A 25,592-nucleotide genomic window follows, 5' to 3' on the forward strand; every position below is an offset into this window, starting at 1 on the left:
TGACAGCTTCTGGAGTGAGGCCCTCCACAATCTGTATTTTACCAAGTTCTCTAGGTGATTCTGATGCCCAAAGATGGAGAGTGACTTGGCCTAAAGTCATTTGCGAAACTGATTGGGATTCAATTATTGACTGCCTATTATGTACAAAATTCTAGAATATCAGCTGCAAGGGCAACCAAGACAATTCAGTCTCTGAATTAGTTAGCTATTGCTGAGTAATAAATCACCTCAGAATTTGGTGGTTTAAACAGCAGGGAGGAATCTGAGTGCAGCTTTGATGTGTCCTCTGGCTCAGGGTCTCTCACAAGATCACAGTGAAGGTGTGGGCTGAGGCCTCAATCATCTCAAGGTTCAACTGGGCAAGATTTGCTTGCAAGCTCACCCAGTGGTTGTGGGCAGGATTTCAATTCTTACGGATGGGCAGATTGACAGCCGCTGTTCCTCACTGGTGTTAGCCTGGGGCCTCCTCCTTTCCTTGCCGCCCTCTTCATAAGGCAGCTCACAACATGGCAGCTGGTTTTATTAAGTGGGCAAGCAAGACAGAGCAAGAGAGGGTGCCCAGACGGAAGTCATAGTTGTTTATAACATAACCTTGGAGGAGACGTTCTATGACTTGTGCGATACTCTGTTCAGTACAAGTGTGTCACTAGGTCCAGCTCACATTCGAGAGGAGGTGATTATGCAAGGGCATGAATACCAAAAGGTGGGGATCTTTTAGGAGGTGGTCTCCTACGGTCCCTGCCTCTGCCCTTGTGTTTGCAACTGGGGAATCCAATAAGTACACACCTAATTGTGGAATCAATTCTCAGTCATGGAGTGGGCACCAGTCAGAGAAATAAAATTCTCTGGCTGGAGGAATCAGGAAGGCTTCCTGGAGGAGGTGGTATTTACATCAGGCCTTGAGGGAATGAGGATATGCCACTGGCAGAGACGGGGAGGCCAGGTGAAGGGAAGGGCCTGCTCAGGTATTAAGACCATCAGCTTGCATGGAGATGGGGAGAAGCCATGTGGGTTGGAGCCATACTGTACGTGGCTTCCACTGTCAGATGCAAGAACTCATGCTTTGATTGGGAGGGGATGGATGTCAGGAGCCTGGAGAGACAGGGCTTTCATAACTGCCAGAACCAGGACTAAGGGGCTCTGAGCCCAGTGCTCTCCCCGGCCCTACCAGCCCAGCCCTGAGGTTTACCCTCCAACTTCTCTTGCAGTTCGGGCGCACTGAAGTCATTGACAACACGCTCAATCCCGACTTCGTGCGCAAGTTCATTGTGGATTACTTTTTCGAGGAGAAGCAGAACCTCCGTTTTGATTTGTAAGTGGAAGATGGTGCTGAAGATGCAGCCAGGTGGGGAGGAAGATTGCTGGGAGGTAGGACCACAGGCCTGTGGTTGGGGGAGGTGGGAGGAGCTGAGATATTAGCGGGAGCCCAGGTTGGCCTGGGATAGAAGTGGCAATTAGCTGAAGTCTGCCTGCACCCTTACCAGGAGAGACAAATTTAACAGTTTGTCTCAGTTAAGTTGGGAATGGCATCAGGCAAGCTTCTTGGTGCCGGGGAATGTCCGCTGAGGAAAGATCCTGAAGGCAACTCTTGGCTGTGCCTCTGGGAGCCCTTTTCTCCCCTGGTAACCAGGAGGGAGCCACTGGCTGCTTCCTCTGTCTAAGCGTGTTCTGGGAGAGGGTCCCTGCAGCCTCCCCTCCCGCAGAGGTGGCCTGGCTGGTGGGGCTCAGGCATCCAGCAGCCACTGGAAGATGAGAGTGCCTTTCTCCTGACATTAAAGATCAGGGTGGGATTTCAGGCTTGGTAAACAGGCCGGGGAGTTTGTGATGTTGTTTTTATGGGGTATGGGATGGTTTGAAAAGTCTTTGCCCCATAGAAGAGTGGTCAGAGGGGGAAAGAAGGGGGTTTGGGACCTTAGGGAGCAAAGGAAAGAATGCAGTGGAAGGAAATAACTTTGGAGGGAATGATGGGAGGTACTGAGGCTGAGGAGAGTCAGCACAGCCCATTGTAGAGAAGTCACCTGGTGACATTTTGGAGAGGGCTGATAAGAGAGTGACCATCCCTCAGCAGGAGTCATCTGGGCCTGGCATGGCTGTTTGGCCACAGAGATGCCAGTGGGTGGGTGGGAGACACTGGGGGAAGGTGGCAGGTGAGGCTCCAGGTGAGCAGACCCCAGGTGAGGGGAGGAGGCCAGCTGCAGCATCACGCTGCCTGTAGACGGCTGAGGTGAAGGTGTTAATGCCTCCCTCCTTCTTGAGTGACCAGGCCCGTGGGCAAGCTCGGCAGGCCTGGGTAGGGTGAAGCCATAAGGGAAGGTCAGAAGCAAGGTATTAGCACCACGGGCAGCCAAGGCTTGGCTGCGAAGATCAAAGATGGGAAACTCTGTAAGTGAGGGGAATGAAAGGTAAGGTGGCTCAGCCACCTGTGAACCAGCCGGGCCAACAGAGCTCATTGATTTAATTTTTTCCATTTTTAATGAGGTGTAACATACACATAGTGAAGTGCGTAAATCTTAGCGCCTACTCCACGATGCATTTTTACATCCATTTCCACCCCTCTGACCATCACCCAGCTCAAGGACAGAACATGTCCAGCACCCAGAAGGCTCCCTTTCATGCCTTCCAACAATTACTCCTGGAAATATTCACTGCGTTGGGACCTGTTTTTGGGGGACAGGGGCCCTGACTCAACTTGAGAACCCAGGCAGGATTAGGCAGAACATCCGCAGCTGCCTTCATCATTTCTCTGTGTTCCCTGCAGATACGACGTTGACTCTAAGAGTCCCGATTTATCCAAACACGTGAGTTCTGCCAGTGACTGCTCGGCAATTCCACGGTTTCTGAAATGCCATCCTTCGGGTGGGCCTGGGGCTTTGCTGGGACGGAATGTGTGTCTGAGGCTGCGCCCTGTCATTTGAGGGCTCTCACGCTTCCAGGAATTGTGCGATGGGGGAGGTGGGATAGCTGTGAGCAGAGTGGGTGACACTGGTCTCTTCTGTTCCCTGGACATGCAGGATTTCCTGGGCCAGGCCTTCTGCACCCTTGGAGAGATTGTGGGGTCCCCTGGGAGCCGCCTGGAGAAGCCCCTCACGTGAGTGTCTAGGTTGCTTTCCCGGTGGTGGGCCAACTTCCTGCCCATTCTGCTGGGAGCTGGCTCAGGGCGGGGGCAAAGCAGTCAGCTGGCTATGACTGGCATCTGCAGGTTGTTAGGAATAAAGAGACCCCATGCATCACTGCTGTCACGGGGCTTCTAATCCAGGTATTTCAGGGGAACCCAGGCTGGGTTATTAGAGCCCCATCTCCCGGGAAGGCTCAGGAGGGAATAGACTAGGCACCATATAATCTATTCCCACCCTGACCCCTATCATAGTGTGGAAGAAGAAACTGAAGCCCAGAGAGGGGAAGTGACTTGCCCAAGGACACACAGCTAGAAAGAGGGACAGCTGGGATTTGAACCCAGGGCTCTACACACATAGCATATTCCTAAGACTGTTCACAGTTTATAGGCCAGAGCTGGCTACAGTGAGGCCCCTCCCATCCCATCCTGTCCCTGGCAGTCCCTGAACTTAATTTGCTTTTAGGGAAAAACTGTTGCTCTGAAGCAGGCTCTGGGATGAGGAATCCCAAGGCTTCTCATAGTGCAGCCTGAGGATGTCTTCAGGGACAGCCAGGGCTGGCCAGGTGGTAAGGGTGACCTCTCTTGTCCCTATTACTCAGGAAGTCCCAGGGGCAGGACCTGTGCCTGTATAAACAATTCTTACCTTTCCCCACACTGGGGAACACTGGTCACCATTTTTTGGTGTCCATGTTTCTCTGGACGGCCACCCTCACACTTTGCATTTAAATAAACTAATTTAACTGGATCCCGAGCCTTTTGAATATTTTAGGTTGACACTCATGGGCAGGGCCCAGGAAAGAGAGGGCAGACTGGGACGGGCATCCAGGCCACAGGGCAAAGAGCCCAGGAAAGGGAGATCATTAGCACCCCGCTTGCTTCTGCCAAGTTCCCACTGGATGCTGTCCCCTCACCATGATCAATCATTGCAGTGTGAACCGGGCACGGTGGCTCACACCTGTAATCCCAGGGCTTTGGGAGGCCAAGGCAGGTGGATAGCCTGAGCTTAGGAGTTCGAGACCAGCCTGGCCAACATGGTGCAACCCTCTCTCTACTAAAAATACGGAAAAATTAGCTGGGCATGGTGGTGCACACCTGTAGTCCCAGCTACTCGGGAGGCTGAGGCACGAGAATCTCTTGAACCCAGGAGGTTGCAGTGAGCTGAGATTGCACTACTGTACTCTAGCCTGAGCAACAGAGCAAGACTCTGTCTCAAAATAATAATAATAATAACTGCAGTGTGTGTGTGTGTGGTCTCTCTTCCAGATCCTTGCCCGGGACCCCCAGTAACTCATGGTCCCAGGGCTCCTGGAAATGTTTCCTTGGCTCCCAAAAGGTCTCATCTCTGGGTTCCTAGAAAACAATGAAAATAGCTATCATTTATTGAGAACAGGGGGAAAACCCCTGTTTTGGGGGCCTCTGTAGCTTATAGAATTTGAGGGCCTCTTGAAAAAAAGGATACAAAATTCACATTCATATTTGGTAGGCCCCTCCCTCTTAGGACATATTTCTAACAGGTTTGATTCATGATTTCATATTCTTTCTCTAGGGACATCTGCCCCTGTGCCCACTTCAGTGTTAACATGTGCTAAGTGTAGCACACCCATTAGCATCTGCTCTTTCCAGCAGCACCCCCACCCATGACTTTACCTGGGTTGCCAGGTTGGAGATGCCCTACCAGGGAGGGTGTCTGTGCTTCCCAACTCCCAGCTACCTGGGTCCAAAACCACTAGTCATTTGGGTCTGTTTCCTGCCTGCTGTCACCTGGTCCACCGTTGATGACAGGGAACTCTTTCTGGGGGTGGGGGAGTATTGAGGGAGACTTCCTATGGAGATGGCTTTTGAAACTGAGCCTTAAAGGACATGCAAGATCTAAAATATAGAGGTTGGCGGGGCACAGTAGCTCACGCCTGTAATCCCAGCACTGTGGGAGGCCAAGGGGGGCGCAGATCACCTGAGGTTGGGAGTTCGAGACCAGCCTGACTAACATGGAGAAACTTCATCTCTACTAAAAAATACAAAAATTAGCCCGGTGTGGTGGTGCGTGCCTGTAGTCCCAACTACTAGGGAAGCTGAGGCAGGAGAATCGCTTGAACCTAAGAGGCAGAGGTTGCAATGAGCTGAGATCATACCACTGCACTCTACCCTGGGTGACAGAATGAGACTCCCTCTCAAAAATAAAATAAAATAAAATAAGATAAAATAAGATAAAATAAAATAAAATACAGAGGTTGATGGCAATATTGGAGGAGGAGGTGGACCTTTTACCTCATCAAAGATTTTATGTGTCTTAGTGTAGTTGTCTTCCTGACTAAACCCTGTGAAAATCTCCTGTTTACTGGACATATATTTTGGGCCAGGCATGAGGGTCAGTATTTTGTTTGTGAAATCTGTGTTAGTTCACTGGGGCCGTTGTGGCAAATGCCACAAACTGAGTGGCTTAAAAAACGAAAATGAATTTTCTCACAGTTCTGGAGGCTAGACATCAGAGATTAAGACGTCAACAGAGTTCACTTCTTGTGAGGATGGCTGTCTTCCTTCTCATCTCTGTGTCTTCACATTGTCATCTCTCTGTGCACCTCTGTGTCCTAGTCACCTCTTCTTATGAGGACACCAGCCATTGGATTAGGACCCACTGCCATGACCTCATTTTACCTTAATTTCCTCCTTAAAGACCCTATCTCCAGGCCGGGCATGATGGCTCATGCCTGTAATCCCAGCACTTTGGGAGGCCAAGGTGGGCGGACCACCTGAGGTCAAGAGTTCAAGACCAGCCTGGCCAACATGGTGAAACCTTGTCTCTACTAAAAATACAAAAATTAGCCCAGTGTAGTAGTGCGTGCCCGTGGTCCCAGCTACCCAGGAGAATCACTTGAACCCTGCAGGTGGAGGTTGCAGTGAGCCGAGATTGCGCCACTGCACTCTAGCCCAGGTGACAGAGCGATACTCTGTTTCAAATAAAACATAAAAAAATAAAAATAAAAAGAAAGACTCTATCTCCAAATATAGTCCCATTCTGAGGTCCTGGAGATAAAGATTTTAATACATGAATTTTGGGGGATACAGTTCAGCCCATGTCATGATCTCATGTGATTCTTCCAGCAGTCTCCCCATCTCGCAGTCTGGATGCGGAGGCTAGAAAGGGAGAACAGGGGTTCCCAAACTGCAGCAGGCACCAGTGTCACCACAGATTGCTGGGTTCCACCCGGCAGAGTTCCTGATCCCGCGGGTATGGGCTGGGCCTGGGAATTTACATTCCTATTAATAACGTTCCCAGGACACGCTGGTGCTGCTGGTCTGGGCATCCCACCTTGAGAACCACTGAGGGAGAGGAATTTGCCCAGAAGAAGGGCTCTGCTTGCTCTGGCCTGTGACTTTGATCCTGTTTTAATGACTTCCGGAGCAGTCGCTTGTCTCCAAGCATCTGGATGCCAAGTGTGCTGGCCTGTCTGGATGGGGGTACTCAGCTCATGGCATGCTCTCTCTTCCCCTCTCTCCACAGGATAGGTGCATTCAGCCTGAATTCCAGGACGGGCAAACCCATGCCAGCCGTGTCCAACGGGTAGGTCACCAGACATCTCTGGCCCTGGAGTCCTTAGACATTCAACCAGCTCTGCAAAGGGGGCCTCAGAGTCTGGGCCTCGTCCCTGCTCCCATCCCTGTGAATCTGGCCCTGATCCAGGGGACAGAGAGTCCTAGGTGCCTCCTTAGGCACCCAGGCTCTTTGGGCCCTGAACAGAAGCCCCGACTTGGCAGCGAGCCCCTCCCCCATCCAAACTAGAGCTTGGGCATCTCAAGCCCCGGTGGCTCCTGGGACTTCAGGGAGAGGGTGGGGCTTACAGGTGAGGGATGTTGTCTAGGAATAGCGGGGCTGGGCACTCTCTGTTCCCTTCCTGTCTCCCTGGCCTGGTTTCTCTCGGCCCCCAATCCCCATCCTTCTCTCCCCCTCTTTCCTCCCCTCTCTTTATCCTTTCCCCCCTGTTCCCCTTCCTTGTTTTGGCTGCTGGATGTCCGCCTCCTCCTCACCACAGAGTAGATCCAGCTGAATCCCCACTTTTCACGTTTGCTCGTTTGCTAGCCAGCTGCGGTGGGCCAGCCTCACTCCACCACCCTGACCATCTGGTTTCGGCTGGCCTCATGCAAATGTGGCCAACGCAGAGCCTCCCCCTCCTTCCCTCCCCTTCTTTCCCGGTTGGGGAGTTCCCACCCTGGCTTCTTTCTCACGCCCACTCTCCCACTGGGGCTGGGGGTGGGGGAGTGCAGGGCAGGGAACCTCTGCCTGCAGGGGCCTCTGCAGAAGGGCATTTTATTGGGGTAAGCAGAGCTCCCCTGGCCTTCCCTGAAAGCTGTCAGGAATTGAGGTTGCAGCAGCTGGATATGCCACTGGGCCAGCTGCAGGTGGGGAGGGGGCCTCCGGGGGCCTGGGATGCTCACCGCCCAGGGAGAGCGTGAATGCTAATTCACCAGGAGAGTAGAGAAGCAGCCACTGGGGAGGCAGCGGGAGGCAGACAGAGATACAGCGGCAGGGAGGGAGAGAGAGAAAGGAAGGCCAAGAAGGTGGGAGCAGGTTGGGGCTGGAGAGGAGGGAAAGAAGGATCGGAAATAGAAGAAGGACTCAGAGGCAAAGAGAGGAACAGATGGAGAAACATGGGGCGGAGGAGGCTGGCGTGGAGGATTCTATCTCCCTGGGCAAACAAATCATGTCTTTACTACCATGAAGGACCGGACCAGGGGGTGGGGAAGGGCTTTGAGGCACTCAGCTCAGCTGCTCAAGTCTAGAGGGACAAGCTGGCAGGCACTGTCCCCTGTCCGTGGCAGGGGATGCCCCAGATGTGGCCCCTGCTCTGCTCACCTGATTTGGAGAGATCTGGGCTGTCCTGTCAGCGCCCCAGGGCCGGCTTCCCTTCCTCCCCTGCCTCCTCTGTTTGAGAGCCTCTCCCTCCAAGAGCTGGTGCTGGGAAGAGTTCCATCAGTGGTTCTCAAAGTGTGTTCCACAGACAACATGCTGGTGGCCCTGTGGCTGGCCTGAGGTGTGAGGCTGGATTTTACCGGCATTGCACAATTGTGAAGCAAAGGGTGCGGGGAGGGGGATGCTGCTCACTGCGGACCTTCTCTGTGCCAGGCACTGTGTGGGTATATACAGTCACATTCATTATATAGGGGAGAAAACTGAGGCTCAGAGAGGTACAGGAATGAGCCCAAAGTCACAGAGCTGCTGGACAACCCGACATTTTCCTCTCCCTCCCAGTGGCCCCTCCCCCACCTCTGGCTTAGTCCCAAACATCGGAGTGGGCTGGGCTGGTGCCCAAAGCCCATCTAACCAGGGGGAGAGGTGGTTCAGGTCCCCTGGGTGGAGCCCCAGCTGAAGAACTGCCCTCCTGGAGGGATGTGCTGGGGTGGACCGACTTCATGGACCTTGACCTGGTTGCCCATTTCACTGGGGAGCTGTACAGTCGGCTGGGATCTCTCACTCCCAGGGAGACCCCAGCCAAGGCACTCAAGGGGACGTAGCCATGGGACAGAGCCTGGGCAAGCTACCAGCGAGGGTCCACCAGCCCTCCTGCCTTCCTGCCTCCCACGACACATCAGAGTGGCTCAGAGCTGGACTGTCCTGGGACTCTGGGGGTCAGCTGGGTGTGAGGTGGGGTGGCTAGCCCATGAGGTCTTTTGCCCACAGAAGTGGTCTTTGGATGGAAAGTTTGAGAACCACTGGTCTGGAAGCCTCCGGGTGAGTCTGGATGCTTTTCCAATTCTAGGACTTTCACTGCAGGCACTACCCTTCCTGGTGGGCTCTCGGGGAGCAGGGGGTGGGGCAGCTCCAGGCTTGGGGACCCGGCCCCAGGAAGCAGTGCACTAGGCCACACTGCCACAAGGATTTCAGGAGACTCTGTCTTCTCAGGGGCTTTGGGGCAGATCTGCTGGATGGTAGCGGGAGGGGGAGGCTGGGCAGGGATTGATTGAGGGAGTATCAGGTTTATGGCTCTGTCTTTGTCTGGCTTTCCATTCTTTCATCTTCTCCTCTCCCAGTGGTGTCCCAGGAAAGAAATGTGGCACCATCATCCTGTCCGCTGAGGAGCTCAGCAACTGTAGGGTGAGTGGCAGAGGATTCCAGCACAGGACGTGGTTGGGGTGGGTGGTGACGGAGTGCAGGTTGGCCTCCCTGAGCCCCTGGAGGGAACCAAGGGTAGACAGGGCTCCTGATGCTGACCTGGCTGTCATAGAATTCTGCAACATCGGAGCTAGTGGGTGTTTTCCCTTTTTATAGCTGAGCAGACTGAGGCCCAGAGAGGAGAAGGAACCTCACCCACAGTCAGCAGCAGAGCCCAGCTGAGCTCCGTCCCCTGGCTCCCATGCCAGGGCTCCCTCCCCTCCCCATCACGGCCGCCACTCACGTGTCCTTGAGCCGAGACTGCCTTGGCACCAACATTGTGACAGCAAAGACCTTTTCAGTCTTGAAGGAAGCCTGGGTGCTTGACATTTAGCTGTCATTTTTCACTTTCATCTCTGGAGTAGGGTGACACCCCGCATGGGGCGGATGGAGAGTGTCTGTGCGCGTGCATATGTTGGGAAGAAGTCTGCAGTACCAGGCAGCCCTTGGTCTTGCTTTTTCTGTAGGACTGTTGGGGATCAGGAGATGGGGACAGCTGAGCACACCAAGAAGGGGCTCAGGGGACCTCATGATTAATAATAATGATAAAGTATCATAATGGTGATGGTCAGTATTTGTCAGGTAATAGCACTTTACATAAGTTATCACTGCTCTTGACAATCATGCTAAGAAGTAGGTACTAAAATGTTACTCCCATTCTATGGATGGAGAAATTGAGGCTCAGAGAGGCAAAGTCACCTGTTCAAGGAAGACAAGCAGCAGAGCCACGATTCTAGTCCAGGTCAGCTTGATTCTAAGATCTGGGCTCAGCCCCGAAACCGCCGCTATCTTAGGTTACTAAGAGTGGCTATAAAAGTGGGAAAGTGGTGGAACTTGGAGAGAAGAGGAGGAGGCTGGAACAGACGCAGGGAGGGGCAGGGTGCAAGCATAAACAAAGCCTGGGCTACCCTGGGAACACAGCTTCCCACGGGGCTGGGAGGGATGACCAGGAGAAACAAGATTTTCCTACCTTCCTGGGAGGTCAGTGCTACGGATCAACTGTCGATCAATATTTACCCTACTAGAAATTTAAACAGAATTTTAAAAAATGTATGTATTAATTCCTTTAGAAATAACAATAGTTGAACCCATTATGGGTCAACATAAATAACATATATTTTGAGGCCGGGTGCAGTGGCTCACGAGATTGCAATCTCCACCCGCTCACTGCAGCCTCTGCACTCCAGCCTGGGTGACAGAGCGAGACTCCGTCTCAAAAAATAAATAAATAAAATAACATATTTTGAAAAACAACAATAACTTACAATAATCATTTAATGAGAAGAGTGGCCGTGTTTTACATTTTTGCAAATCTCCTTAATGTCTGACTTAATGGAAGACATCCAGATTCTCATGGCTGCTTCTGTAGTCAATCTATTGTGATATCCCTGTCGAATAACCTCTGGAAAACTCTTCATCGAAATTATTACGAAAATAGTGTTGACCCCACAGATCCCCCGGGGTTCCTGGTCCATACTTTGAGAGCTGCTGGTATAGAGATATAACAGTGTTAGAGAACATGAATTGAGTCATTATTTTGGGCCATACACTGTGCTAAGTGGTTTACATGTATTGACTTATCTAATGTATTATAATACATAATGTAGTATGTAGTATGATGTGTTGTAATATCTGATGAATTACGGTCCTCATTAATTTTCCTCACTTTTATAGATAAGGAAACCGAAGCACAGAGAGGTTAAGTGACCTGTCCAGGGTCACACAGCCACTGAGTAGAAGAGATTTGAAACTTGGCAGTTTGCTTGTAGAGCCAAGGTCTTTAACCACTGGGCTGTGGTGTTACAAACTCTGTTTCCAAGGACTTCCAGTGGAAGAATAAGACACGTGAACACAGAATCGATAGTACAGGGCAGTATAGAGATGACCAAAGAAATTCATATGCAACTGCTCACCCTGGTTGCTCTGCTTATCTGTTTATCTCAGTGGATCTGAAGGCACTTGGCAGCGGGAATGAACCCTACCCAATGTGTACACCCGGGGCAGGACTCGGGGTGCAGTAGGCGTTCCTGAGGACCCATCACGAATATGTGGCTGAATGCTTAGAAAGCACAGACCTTGTGTTCAACACCGGGTCATGGACAAAACACACATGTCCGCTGAGGATCTGGATGCCACTGGAGTTCAGACAAGGGAGAGAATTCAGTTGCCCTGTGGAAGAGAGCTGTTGCAGCTCCCAGAGCCTCCGTTCTCCACCTGCAGCTTGGCGCTGATAGGGTTAAAGGAGTTCATGAATGTGAGTGTGTCTAACAGATGCCTAGGAAAGGGTGCATCCAAATTCCTTGAACCTAAATTCAGTGTTTCCCCAAGCTTCTAGCCCAGCTGGTGACTTTCTTACTAGTTTGTAACCAAATAAAGTCACATACATGAAAGCGCTTTGGAAATTCTAACGCTCTAGACAATGCTGGTGGCCGTTACTGGTCTAGCATTCCAGGGGTTGGTAAGCAGTCTTAGGTTTAATACTTATCAGGTATTAAATCCTCCCTCTTCCTCCTTCTTTCCCAGTCCTCCCTACTCCTTCACCCGGGGATGGCAGCCGTTTTCTTGATTTAAGCTCTTCCAGCACAAGGGGTCTATGTCGGAGGCAGGGAGCGCCCTCCCTTCCTCCTGAGATTGTCAGCTCCTTTTCTTCTGGGGCATCTTTAGCTGAGTTCTGTCTCTCCCTAGAATCCTTGCAAGGAAAAGAGACTAATTCCCAGCATCTGGCTGAATTAAAATAATTACATCTGAACAGCTTTGCTTCGTCTTTCCAGCTCAGCATTCAGTGGGAGGATCAAAGGAAGAGGGTGGGGTCTGAGAGATGATTTTTCACCAGAGCAGGGCTTCCTGCTCAAATGAATACATTTTGCCGAAGTAGACAAACCCTCTCTTCATCCATGGGGACGGCGTGGGCGGGTGGCAACCAGCAAAGGATGACAGTGGACTCCAGCGTGTCACCAGCATAGTTTGACAGGTTATAGAAAAGCCTTGTTCATCTGGAATTTAAATGCCAAAGAAGTTCCCACAATCAGAATTTGATCCAAATACTATCGAATGGTACTTGATGTTGACAGTGATGAGGCCGGTCTCCCGAAGGGCCTTCTGAATCACCCAAGGTTCAGTTCTGCTCAGCAGTAAAGCGCTTGTTACTGCCTGTAATACTGGCCAACATTTGTTAACGGAGACTCTCTTATTTAGTCTTATTTGATTCTGACCGCAGGGCTGGGGGGCTGGGTAGGTGTGAGTGGCCCTGTTTTATGGATGCAGAGAAGTTAGTGGCCTGCCTAAGATTGCTGGGATTCTAGCTCAGGCCTTGGACTCCTAATCCTCAGTCTTTCCCTCACCCTGGGAGCCTCGAGCCCTCACGGTACAGGGAACAGTCACCGACCTTCTGTTCCTTGTGGGGCTATTGCCCTCAACAGGCAGGCTGGCTTTGAGCAGTGGAGGCTGGAGTTCACGCCTATAATCCCAGCACTTTGAGAGGCCGAGCAAGGCAGTAGAATAGCTTGAACTCAAGAGTTCCAGACCAGCCTGGACATCGCAGTGAGAACCCCCTGACCATCTCTACAAAAAAATATTTTTTTAATTAGCAGGGCGTGGTGGTACATGCCTGTGGTCCCAGCTACTCAGGAGGCTGGGGCAGGAGGGTCACTTGAGCTTGGGAGGTCACAGCTGCAGTGAACCATGATTGCACCACTGCACTGAAGCCTGGGGAACAGAGTGAGACCCTGTCAAAAAAAAAAAAAAAAAAAAAGTAGGGATTGTTGTCAATACAGAGGGTTGGATAGCTCTTTGCCCTTCACTTCCCAGCCCCTTGGTTCCCCCTAGAGACCTGTCAGCCACCCAGACCTGCCTTGCTCTGGAGTCAGGATAGTATGTCCATTCCACCTCCTAGTCAGGTCCCTCCACCCGACTGGCCGTCCCAGCCAGGATGGTGGTGGTGGTCATGAAGGAGGCAGTGATGGAGTGTGCCTCACCTCTCTCGAGCAAAGGGAGTTAGAACTTCACACCATAATTGCCCCTGGAGGCCTCACCACCCCTTAGGTATCACCAGCGTGCTCATGTATTCTTTCATTTCAGTTCAGGAAATATGCTTTGACTGAGTCCCTGCTCTCCCAGAATTTTTAGTTAGTGTGAGAGATGGAAATGCCAACCAGCAATCACATTAGAGCAGTGGTCCTTAGCCCTGTCAGATCCAGTGCCTCTTCTTACAACAACTATTTGATCACACTCTTGACTATCCTGAAGGAAAATGTGTAGATACAATGTAATATGTCAATATATAGAGACAGGTGGGAGAATGAGCCCTTCCAGTTACCTGGGGAAGATTGGTCCAGGCAGACAGAACAGCCTATGCAAAGGCCCTGGGGCAGGAGTGATGGATGATGAGTCAGAAAGATGAGACTGTAGGTGTTGATGGTGGGAGTCGGGGCCAGATTGTGTGGGACCTCAGAGCTGGGGAACTTAGCAGCCTGGATCCCAACACAATCAAAACTTTCACTGTTCCAAAGACAAGCTTCAGGGAGAGGCCAGTTTCTCTACCTGAGAGATGAGGGAAGAGGGAAGAGTCATGGAGAAAGAGAGATGAGAAGGAAAAGTCAAGTTAAGTGGGGGAGGTGGTGAAGGTTCTTTGCGACTCAGAAGTATGCAGGTTGACACATAGGAGAGACGTGTGTTGTGGCTGGGACTGATATGAGCATCCAGTGTAACCAGCATTCAAACATCACCCTTCTTAAGGTTAGTTTGAAATTTTTTGGTCTCAGAAATAATTTATCTGGCCTTAAAAACCAAAGCAAAACAAAAACATTTTTCCTGATGCTAAAAAAAAATAACATGTTCATTATGGACAAGTTGGAAAATACAGAAAAATATAAGTAGCATGGAAAAATCACTCAGAGATAATCACTGTTGACGTTTTGATGTGCTTCCTCCAAGGCTTTCTTTGAGTGTCCATGTACATAATTTTTCTTATAATTGATGTAATATAGTGTCTAGTTTTATAGCCTGCCTTTTCCTATATCATTATACATTTTTAGAAAACATGTAGTTAATAGCTACATGTTATTTCTCTATTGTATGGATGGGCTATAATTTATCAAAGCTGTTCTTTTTAGGAAACAATATAAACAATACTGTAGTGAACATCCTCATATCCAAATCATCCTGTTTTTCTTTTGAACTTCAGTTGACAGATTTTGGTTAGTATCCCAGAAACACAGGCTCAATGGGTGGGAGGGAAAACGGTCAATCTGGGGTTTTCAGCCTCTGAATGACCAAATCAACAGATGCACAACTGATTGGATTGTTTGGGAAGTCCGTCATTAATAAACAAAGAAAAGCCAGCTTGGCCTCAACATGGTTATTACAGTCGATGCATAAAGACAGGCCCAGCCTCTCAGACCAGCTTCTGTGCCCACCATCTGTGTATGAATAACCTCCAGCCTGTGGGGTGTTCGCTGACGTCCCAGGTTTCCTGCTTCTGCCGTCCTATCCCATGAGCCCAGCTCCAGCCTCTTCTTCCTAGAGGGTCCTACTCACAGAATCACCCCCAGCTCGCTCCTGGTATGTTTCCTCCTGCTGGAGTGCTGAATTTCAGAGTTGTGACTAATGATTCCTTTTCTTTTTCATTGATGTCTTATTTTTTTTCTGACTAAAAAAGATAATATGTAAATTCTAGGAGATTTGGAAAATCCAGCACATTTTAAGGAGAAGACAATAAATGTACTGTGGCCCCAACCATCTATCTAAAAGCGCTTTTTAATTTTTTTTTTTTTTTTTTTTTTTTGAGATGGAGCCTTGCTCTGTCACCCAGGCTGGAGTGCAGTGGCACGGTCTCGGCTCACCGCAACCTCCACCTCCTGTGTTAAAGCAGTTCTCCTGCCTCAGCCTCCCGAGTATCTGGGATTATAGGCGTACATCACCACACCTGGCTAATTTTTGTATTTTTAGTAGAGACGGGGTTTCACCATGTTGGCCCGGGCTGGTTTTGAACTCCTGGCCTCAAGTGATCCGCCCTCCTCGGCCTCCCAAAGTGCTGGGATTACAGGCGTGAGCCACAGCGCCCGGCCTACATTTTTTAAATTGTTATTTTTTTAGAGATGGAGGTCTCACTATGTTGCCCAGGCTGGTCTCAAACTCCTGGCCTCAAGTCATACTACCGTCTCAGCCTTCTGAGTAGCTCGGATTCCAGGTTTGAGCCACTGTTCCTGGCTTTAAAGGTGCTTCTTAGGGCATGTAAGTTGTAGGGCACGGTGATTAAGAACTTGGGCTTTGGATCCAGACCAAAAGCCACTGCTTACTCCATGTGTGACCCTGGCCTTTTCTGTGCCTCTGCTTCACTTATAAAATGTCTTCATTTAAAATTTTGATATAGCTTTTGCATTGATTTTGATTTTTTAAATGTCACATTAAAAAATTTTTTTTGATGACTGAGATTTTGGGCCCCCTTTAAATTTGACACTCACCTCATACTTGTTCTGAATCTGGAAGCTGCCAGTGAGACCCAACAGCCTTCTTCTGTTCTCCTCCTGCTGGGGGTTGCTGCCCTGTCTCCAGCCTTCAGCTCACCTGCTAACTCCCCCCTCCCCCCGGCCTGACCTCTAACCTTCATAGCCCTCTTCAGGGCAGGGAGGGCTAAGGTGCCAGAGCAGGCCTGGCCGCCCTGGAGAGCAAGGCTGTTTGCTATCATCTCCCCAGCAGCCCCATTAACATATGGAGAGATGCAAATGGAGGCAATCCTGATGTTTTCGAAGAACTTAATATGTTTTTTAAAAAGTTAGGGTGAAAGACAGAAATTGCAGGAAATTATATATTGCAGGAGCTGCTTTATCTTCTCTGTGATTGATTCCAGTGATGCTTCTGGTGGGAATGGAGTTTCTTTTTTTCTTTTTCTTTCTTTTTTTCCCCTCTCTCTCTCTCTCTTTGTTTTTGAGATGGAGTCGCCCAGGCTGGAGTACAGTGGCCTGATCATGGCTCACTGCAGCCTCCACCTCTCGGGCTCAATCCTTCCACCTCAGCCTCCTGAGTAGCTGGGACTACAGGCGCACACCACCACACCTGGCTATTTTTATGTATTTTTAGTAGAGATGGGGTTTCACCATGTTGTCCAGGCTGGTCTCGAAATCCTGGGCTCAGGTGATCCTCCCACCTCGGCCTCCCAAAGTGCTGAGACTACAGTTGTGCGCCATCATGCCTGGCCAAGGGGATGGCATTTCATGAGATCAGAGAGCATGGCTCTCAGACTGAGGCTGTCAAACAGCTGAACCTCTGACCCTCAGCCAGAATTTGCTGCTCTGTTATCCTGCTGGTCCTGTCCATCTTATTGCCACTTTCTCCAGCCTCTTCTTGGGTTCACACCTATGTCAAGGGGTTGAACTATTCACAATCTCCCACTTGTTTCTGTGACTGTTGACGAAAGGCAGAGAGACCTTCCAAAGCGCAGCCCCCAGGCGGTTAGTTACATACTCTTTGTCTCAAGGACTTCCCTGTGGCATGGGTACCCATGAGGGAGGAAGTTTGCCTTCGTTTCAGTCTAGAAATTTCTCTGAAGGTCTGTTTTATCCCCCACGGATTCTACAATGGTGCAACAACACAGATGATCACAGTGGGCTTCTGGCAAATGTTCCTGAGCCTAGATTGTGTTAGGGAGGGCAGATAAGGCTAAGGAACAAAATCAGCCGCCAACCCCCAGCAATGCCTCACTTATCTGCCATCAGGGTTAGGGGGAGAAAGTGTGGCACACTGGCCAATTTTTCCAGTTAGCTGAGTTTCAGAGCCAGTCTTTTTTTTTTTTTTTTAACTAGTTTGCACAGAGGCCTTTCTAAAATGGATTTCACACTTCTCTGACTTCTCAAACTGAGATTAGAACGTAATTAAACTTATCTTGATGATTTGAGGTCATCATTTGGAATCTCAGTTATTAATCTTTGGAGCCAGACTGTCTTGTTCTCATTTCAGCGCCTCTTACTAGCTGTGTGCCTTCAAGCAAGGGTGTTAACCTCTCTGTGCTTTGGTTTCCTCATCTTTAAAATGGGAATAATAGCCAGGTGTGGTGGCTCATGTCTGTAATTCCAGCACTTTGGGAGGCTGAAGTGGGCAGATCGCTTGACCTCAGGAGTTCAAGACCAGCCTGGGCAACATAACAAGACCCTGTCTCTGCAAAAAAATTTAAAAATCTAGCTGGGCATGGGGCATGGTGGCACACATCTGTGGTCCCAGCTTCTCAGGAGGCTAAGGCAGGGGGATCGCTTGAGCCCAGGAGGTTGAGGCTGTGGTGAGCAGAGATCACACCACTGCACTCCAGCCTGGGTGACAGAGAGAGAGAGAGAGAGAGAGACCCTGTCTGAAAAACAAAACAGGAATAATAACAGTGCCTCCCTCATAGGGTTGTTGAAAGGATTCAGTGAATTAATACATATAACATTATATCTACCTACTATAGCACGTACTAGGTAGAACCATTTTTTTTTTTTTTTTTACTTTTATTGCAAGTTCAGGGGTATATGTACAGGTTTGTTATGTAGGCTAACTTGTGTTATGGGGGTTTGTTGTGCAGATTATTCCATCACCCAGGTATTAAGCCTAGTACCCATTAGTTATTTTTCCTGATCCTCTCCTTCCTCCCACCCTCCACCATCCGATGGGCCCCAGTGTGTGTTGCTCCCCTCCGTGTGTCTTTGTGGGTAGACCCATGTGATATTGCCGTTTTCATAGGCAAACAACAGCTGATTATGGGCAGTTTCACACGGTTCACCCCAGTATGAGGTGGCACTCTGCAAGTGTTACCTCCTGCTCTGTGTGAGGCACTGTGGACCAGGATGTGACACAGGCCATCTCTTTTCGCCTTCTCCACAGGCTTACAAGGGGGCGCTATTCTTAGATGGCAGAGCTAGGATTCCAACCAGGTGGCCGTTGGCTCGTTTTTGCTGTTTTGTGTGTGTGTGTGTGTGTGTGTGTGTGTGTGTGTGTGTGTGTGTGTGTGTGTTTGTTTTTATTTTATTATTTGAGACAGTCTCCCTCTTGTTGCCCAGGCTGGAGTGTAGTCGCGCGATCTCGGCTCACTGCAACCTCCATCTCCCAGGTTCTAGCGATTCTCCTGCCTCAGCCTCCCGAGTAGCTGGGACTACAGGCATGAGCCACCATGCCTGGCTAATTTTTGTATTTTTAGTAGAGACAGGGTTTTGCCATATTGGCCAGGCTGGTCTCAAACTCCTGAGCTCAAGTGATCCATCCGCCTCGGCCTCCCAAAGTGCTGGGATTACAGGCATGAGCCACCGCGCCCCCCGCCCTTTGTGCTGTTTTTGGCCATCGGGTGCTAGGCTTAGACAGCAGCCCTCCCAATGGAGCACTGAATGTCCCTGGAACTTACGGCCTGTCAAGTTCTTTTATTCTTTTCTAATATTTCTCCCCCATTCGTGATCTCACAGGGACTAAGGGGTTCCTAGGAAGCAAAACTAAGTGCTGTTGCCTCTGGGTTTTGTGGCCTCTATTTTGGTTGTTCCAAGTGTATGCATTTTATAGTCAGCCAGTGCAGGCTGAACAGGTCCTGGGTGGTTTGCCTGTGTTTATTCAGGTAAGATTGTCACTCAGGCGACCTCCAGATTCGTGCGAGGTCACAAACCCTGGCCGGGGCTGGGAAGGCTGGGGGGGATCCTGGCTTTCCTCACTGTCCCCTGAGTGTCAGTGCTCCCCACAAGAGATGGCTATTTCAATGTTCCCCATGTGGCATCAACTGCTCAGCTTAAAAGGATCGTGGTGGTCATCCCATTCCACACTCCACAGACGAAGAGACTGAGGCTCCGAGAGCTCGGGTGACCTGCTCAAGGCTACGCAGAGCCAGGACTGGAGCTCTGAACTCTGAGTTCCTTGCTGGGGCCATCGCCGCTGCTCTCCTGGGCAGAATCTGGGCCTCTTGGTGCTTTTCTGATGCCACTGCGGGTCACCTCTGTGGGAAGGAGACAGGGCCAGCTTCACAGGCGCGTGGCCTGTGTAGTCACACGGGGACCTGTGCTTGGTTTCATGCTTTGCTGTCACTATCTTGAATCTCCTGATTGTTTTTGAACAGAGGGCCCCTCATTTTCCTTTTGCACCAGGCCCCCCAATTTATATAGCCAGCAAGTCACTCATCAAGTCCTGGGCCATGTTCCTTTCCCAGGCCATGGATGGGGCTCTCTAGGGGGGCATTTAAAGTGCTCCTTCCATCCAGCATGGGACGGGATTCGAATTTTCTCCTGAGGAGGGTGTGCCTACCCTGCTGCTTTAGAAGCCTAGAGATTTTTCTGGAGGGATAAGAGTGAAAACTCTGAAATCTGACTGTCTGAGTTACGCACTCTAGGACTTTGGGTATATGATTTAACCTCTAAAAACCTCAGTTTCTTCATCTGTAAAATAGGGAAACAAGAGTTATTTTGTATGGTTGTATAAAGTACGAAGGCTTAACACAGGTCCTAGCATCTAGTTAAGTGCTCAGTAAGGCAGCTATTCTTTTATTCCAGGCCTGAGGTCCTAGATTTCTCTGGAGGCTCAGGGATTCTTGGAGCTTCTAGGGCCTTGGAAGCCCCCAATCCAGCTTCCTTCTCCCTGTCTGGTGGGCGATGATGAGAGGCATAATACAAGCCATCATTACCTGGGCATCTCCTTGGGCAGGTCATTCTGTCTCCAGCACCACCCGTCCTTACAGCCTCTTCCCCATCCCAGTGTAACGGGAATGCAGCCCCTCCCTGCCCACACAAGTCCAGAGTCTGAAGAAATCAGCGGATTCTAAAGAAAGCAGAGAAGTGGTGGAATGTAATTTGTTCTCTCTCAGCGGGGCAGAGTGGCATACTGGAAGAGGCATGACTTTGAAATTAGTTTATTTATGTGTAAATTTTCTGCTTTACCAGTTACCAGCTGGTGATCTCGGGCAAGTCACCTAACTTCTCCAACCTCCAGCTTCCTCATTTGTGAAAAGTAACAAAGGATTATTTTGAGGACTAAATATGATAAGGGGTATGAAGTGCTGAGCTCAGTGACTGTCCTACACAGACGGCATCTAATAAATGTTGAATGAGTGAGTGAGTGAATGAATGAAGGGAGGCTGTGTTTGTTGTCATCAGATGTCCCTGAGGGAAGGCATGTGAGGTGTTGGAGGTGGGAGTGAGGCAGGGACAGAGGTCACACACACTGTGACTGGGTGGGGGAACAGGTGTTCAAATAATAATAGCTCACACGCACACAGCGCTGTACTCCTATGAACTCATTTTATCCTCATGAGCCTATGAGAAAGGCACTGCCATTACCCCCATTTTACAGATAGGGAAACTGAGCACAGAGAGGGTGAATAACTTGCCTTAAGTCATGCAGCTAAGGAGGAATGGGACTGGGACTGAAGCAGGCAGCCTGGCTCCAGCAGCCATATTCCTAACCACCGTAGCCACCGCTCAGTCTTGTCACTGAGAACTTCGACCTCATGGGAGCTACGTCTTCTTCTCTGCCACTGTTTTGGTCCTCACTGGGCTATGGGTCAGACTTCTCAAGGCACTCCCCCTCATTAAGAGGAAGGGGGATGTGTGAGGGAACAGAGTGACCCCAAGAGTAGGGCAAGTCCTGGCGTCTGGACACCAGAGCCCTGAGCTTAGCCGGTTCGAAGCCAATTTGTCAGGATGCAGAGTTTTCAAATTGCAGAGGCCACACAGGAGGGGTGAAGGGGACGACGGGGACATCTCTTCCCAATGCTCCATTGGCCCCAGCAAGCTGAGGGACTGAGGGGTCCGGAGATCCGCACCAGGGCCCGGACACCTTCTGTGCGTGTTGGGTCAGCTGGGGCAGGGGGCAGGGCTGGGGACTCAGCCGGTGGGCTCTGCTTGGTGAACTTGGGGAAGCCACTCCCTGCTCTGAGCCTTTGGCTTCTTAGCTGTGAAACGGGCCACAGACCCCACTGTATCTACCTGAGAGCACTGGGTGAGCCTCCTATGAGCTGGTGGGTGTGAAAGTGATGCTGAAACTCGAACTTCCTCCAGGAACCACATATGGGTGTGAGGCGGTGAGGCAATGTGGCCAGAGAGAGGGCTTTGGGGCTTGCAGATCAAGCTCAGACTGGCCTTGGGTTTGCTCTGTCACCTTTCCAAGCCACTCAGTGAAAGTGTCATGAAACCATGTGTGTTCACATCTATCGAGGGGTTGCCACGTGCCTCACTCTGCCACGTACGTCACACCCTTGATCTCATTTAGTCCTCATGACAAGCCCGCAAGATGTGTGCTATCATCAGCCCCATGTTTCAGAGGGGAAACTGAGGCTCCAAGAGGTCACCTACCTTGCCCTAGTTCACACAGAGAACGTGGCAGAGCTAGGATTCAAACTGAGGCAGCTGTGGACTCCACATGCTTCCCCACCCAAGTGGTCTGCTAGGCCTGCTGGGGGGCTGTCTGAGGATGGAATAAGGGCCTGGCACTTAGTCAGTGCATTCCAACCAGGGCTGGTGCCTGGACTCCTCATGCTTGCCAGGGTCCGGGAGCTGTGCTTCCACCTTCTCCTGCCTCACACCCTGTTCTCCCTCCCTCCCACCAGGACGTCGCCACCATGCAGTTCTGTGCCAACAAGCTGGACAAGAAAGATTTCTTTGGGAAATCTGACCCCTTCTTGGTATTCTACAGAAGCAATGAGGATGGAACGTGAGTTTTCTGGTGGCACTTGTGCACTGTGCCTTCTTGTCCCTTCTGGAGTCAAGGATGGACGGGTGGCGGTGACTTACCGGGCAGGGTGGCTTGGGCTCATCTCCTGCTCTAGAGAGGGCAAGGGCTCCAGGTGGAAGTCCAGGACGCCAGGGTAGTGCCCTGGGCACCTAGGTGTGGTCAGTGGGAGGTCGGGGCAGCCTCTAAGCTGGCGGTGCCATTCTGTAGGTCTCAGCGTAGTACTGAGTGGTGGGGGCTAGGTATTTGGAGGGTGGGGGACTAGGCAAAAACAGGGCTAAGGCAGGAATAGGGGGCCAGTCCCTCATGGGAAACCTCTGATAGCTCCTTCATTCTGCACAAATCAGCTCCTATCTCCAAGCCCAGCCCCCTGTCCCCACAGCCCTCTGAGCAGCCCCCAGCCTGGCCCCCCACTACTGCCCACACAACAGGGCCAGTCTGGACCCTTTCCCCTGCCTGGCCCCACACAGGCTTCATTTGAAACTCCAGACTTTGAAGCCCCTGTTTCCTCCTCTCTTCTCCCTAATCTAGAAGCCACCCACAATAAGATGGAAGCGTACACAACATGTTGGCAAATGTAGGTCAGCAATATATGCCGGGAGACAGATTCTGGGTGGAAGGTCTGGGGACCTAGGTCCTCCCCAGCAGCCTGTTGTGTGACCCTAGGCAAGTGAAGACCCCTCTCTGGGCCTGTTTTCTCATCCAGTTGGATTACGTGGTCGCCACGGTCTCTTTAAGCACCACAATTCTGGCAGGCTGTGGCCACTTACAGGCTGGATTCTGCAGAATGAGGAAGCGATGGGGCCAGGGAGGTTAATTAGAGAAGCGCTGCTGGAGAAGGGAAACTTGGAAGCGGGTTTTGAAGGAGAGGAAGAAAATGGGTCCCCGCCTTGGGGGTGGGGGGAGCAGGGAAGAATAAAGGGCTAGAGAGGGGAGAAACGTTTGGGCAAAGCAAGTGTGCCCGGAGGGCAGAAAGACCTTCCCCCCAATTCCCCTTGAAATTTTGTGTGTGTGTGTGTGTGTGTGTGTGTGTGTGTATGTGTGTGTGTGTGTGTGGTGGGGGGGCAGGGGAGTGGCGAGGAGGAGGTGTGTTTCAGTTCAAGGGAAAACTGATTTAAAAATCAGTTTTCCTGAACGTACAAAACAAGGGAAATTAGGTATGATCATTTGCATGACAAAAGGATTCTTTGTCTTACCAAAGGACTCCCAGAAGGATTTCTTTAAATAATTCTGTTGACTTTGACTTGACTTGACTTGATTGGGGGAGGAAAAGGCCTGCATATTGTTCTGGGCATCCACACAGGTCCCCTCCAGAGAGGCAGAGCCAGGGTCAAGCTGGGCTTGTCTGGCTGAGGCCGGCTGGGAGGAGGAGAGGGATTTGGGAGCAGGAGAGGGGTGCACTGCAAGGGGTGTTTGGGAAAGATTGCTCTAGCAGAGTGATGTGTAGGATGGGTGGGGAGGGTGCGGGGAAAGGGAGAGCCTTGTGACTGACACGGTGAACAGGTGGGAGGTGCTACCAGCTCCCACCCTGGATCTGTGCCGTGGAAATGCAGGGGAAGGAAGTGGGGAGGGGAGGAAGGGGGCAAAAGGACAATGAGGGGACCTCAGTCGGCCGGACTTGGATGGGGACCGAAGTCAGAGCTCTCTCCCTGGCAGTGGAGCCAAGGGAACCCAGAGTGCTTGCAGAGCAGCCGGGGAGCTGGTGGATCAGACCGGGGAGGTCGTGGGAGTTTATTTGGGGCAAGTTTCATTCCAAGTGTGAACTGGAGCATTCCGGGGGCAAGGAGAAACTGATCCCTCACGGGGATCCCGTGGGGCACTGAAGAAACTGATCCGGAGGCCCGCCTAGAGGTGGGCCGGTATCCGGCCCCTATGAAAAGGCAATGGCTGCGCTGGTGAGAACAGAGTGGTCACTGAGGGTCTGCGGGGAGAAGACTGGAAGGCCTGTAGAGACACCCCCAGTTAGGAAGAAGGTCAGTGAGGGAGCCAGGAGAGGGAAGTGTCACACTAGCCACAGGAGGAGGGAGAAGGCAAGGGGGCACCTGCTGTGCCCCTGGAGCTGCACTTAGAACACCTGGTCAAGCCTGGCTCTCAAGTGAGAGGAGGGAAAGGGAGAAGTCAGTGGTTCCAGAGGTGGGAGGCTCCAGAGGGCCCACAGGGGTCTGTGTGATGGTCGGGGGGTAGTATTTGGAGCCCAGCAGGGCTTCTGCACAGTATCATCCTCTCTCCCTCCAGGACCACCCATTCCCTACTCCTTGTTGTCCCTCCAGCTCTCCTCCCCCCACTGCCCCAGGCTCCTCTTCCTGCCTCACCTGCCTGCCCCAGCCCTGGGCAGCTGTGGCCCCTCCTGCTCCCATCTCCATTCCCATCCTCGCCACCAGCTCTGGGGTGTGTGGGGAGGTCTCCCACATGCATCTCCACACTCCAGTGGGTGGGCGAGAAGGAGCAGAGAAGAGAAATGCTAAGCCATGGTGACAGAATGACATTTTGACTTGAAAATTGCCAGAGAAGAAATGACACCGGCTGTGTGGGTATGGGCGGAGCCCAGGCACTTATTCAGCTGACCTTTCCAACCAGGGATGTAGCTGGGGCTGGTGGTGGGAGATCTCAGAGAGACGCCCCTGCCCCTGGCTCAGCCCTGGCAGTGGCTGCCCATCCATGTGGCAGGGCTGGCTTCCAGGATGGGGCCAGCCAAGCATGGCGTGGGGCGTGGGCAGGGACACCAGATTAGGGCCCATCTGGGATAAGTCAATTCTGTACTTTTAGTTTGCAAAGCGGGTTCATGGATTCAGACGGGAAAAGCAGAAAGGGTCTTAGAGCTCATCTAAGTCAGGGGCTTTAATTTCATTGGACTGACATACCAGTGAAAGCTATGGAAACTCGCCCCCAGAAATGCATTGATTCATTTGTAAAGAATTATTGAATACCTACGAAGCGCCAGGCACTGTTCTAGGCACTAGGGATGTGCCAGTGATCAAAAAAGACAAAAATCCTTGCTCTTATGGAGCTTACATTTTAGTGACGGATCATGAGCAGAATAAATAAGGAAAAAATAGACTATATCAAAATGTCAAATGGTGACAAATGAAATAGAAAAAAAAAAGTCTGGGAGGAGTCTAGGGGATGTGACAGGCAGGAGACCAGGCAGCTGTCAATTTTAGATATGGTAGTCAGGGAAGGTTTCGTGGAGATGGTGTTTGAAGGTAGTGAGGAGTGAGTCATAAAGATGGAAATGGGGGAGAGAATATTCCAGGCCAGGGGAGCAGCAGGCACAAACAACCCATACACCTAATTTCTCCCAGTGTTTCCGGGATTCACAGACCCCTAAAATTCATCTGCTCATCCTTCTGTGGATTGCAGATGGAGAATCTTTGATAGAAGGTAACTGCCTGGGTTTACAGGTGAGGAGCTGGAGGCCCAGAGAGGGGAGAGCTTGCTCAAGGTCACACAGTGAGGTGGCCCCAGAGTAGGGGCTAGAACCCAGGGCTCCTGACACCCTGGGATTTGTCCCCACCTCCAGGTCCTTGCCTGGTACAGGAACCCTTTCTGCAGCATCACCAGCAGATGGCCAACTAGTATCAGCTTGGCTCCTGTTGGTGACGGGCAGCTCATCACCTTTTGAAGCCATCATTTCCATCGTCTGGGAACCAGAGATGTGAACCAGTTGAC

The 25,592-nt window shown here is 51.1% G+C and overlaps 1 protein-coding gene and 1 long non-coding RNA gene across 29 annotated transcripts in view; one reads left to right on the forward strand and one right to left on the reverse strand.

The window, feature by feature from the left end:
• Nucleotides 1-25,592, forward strand: part of CPNE5 (copine 5) — a 96,313-nt gene that overhangs the window by 36,087 nt on the left and 34,634 nt on the right. For 9 of the 28 annotated variants that reach the window (XR_013416461.1, XR_013416462.1, XM_015136254.3 and 6 more), the window contains 7 exons: nucleotides 1,209-1,312; nucleotides 2,759-2,798; nucleotides 3,012-3,088; nucleotides 6,615-6,674; nucleotides 8,790-8,840; nucleotides 9,140-9,203; nucleotides 21,802-21,905. Coding sequence is in view for 24 of the 28 variants with exons in the window: in XM_015136254.3 (XP_014991740.1) it covers nucleotides 1,209-1,312; nucleotides 2,759-2,798; nucleotides 3,012-3,088; nucleotides 6,615-6,674; nucleotides 8,790-8,840; nucleotides 9,140-9,203; nucleotides 21,802-21,905 (500 nt within the window). In the remaining 4 variants the exon portion in view is untranslated. Of the gene's footprint in view, nucleotides 1-1,208; nucleotides 1,313-2,758; nucleotides 2,799-3,011; nucleotides 3,113-3,578; nucleotides 3,861-6,579; nucleotides 6,675-8,789; nucleotides 8,841-9,139; nucleotides 9,204-21,801; nucleotides 21,906-25,592 lie in introns of those variants that run through there. The other 19 variants (XR_013416463.1, XM_015136255.3, XM_078000077.1 and 16 more) reach the window with 7 other exon arrangements.
• LOC144340397 (uncharacterized) overlaps nucleotides 10,518-25,592 on the reverse strand; it is a 34,400-nt gene continuing 19,325 nt past the window's right edge. The window contains exon 3 of the long non-coding RNA XR_013416468.1: nucleotides 10,518-12,985. This is a non-coding gene — a long non-coding RNA (uncharacterized LOC144340397). The remainder of the gene's footprint in view (nucleotides 12,986-25,592) is intronic.

This window comes from Macaca mulatta, chromosome 4, assembly GCF_049350105.2.
Source record: "Macaca mulatta isolate MMU2019108-1 chromosome 4, T2T-MMU8v2.0, whole genome shotgun sequence".
In the NCBI taxonomy this organism is placed as follows: domain Eukaryota; kingdom Metazoa; phylum Chordata; class Mammalia; order Primates; family Cercopithecidae; genus Macaca; species Macaca mulatta.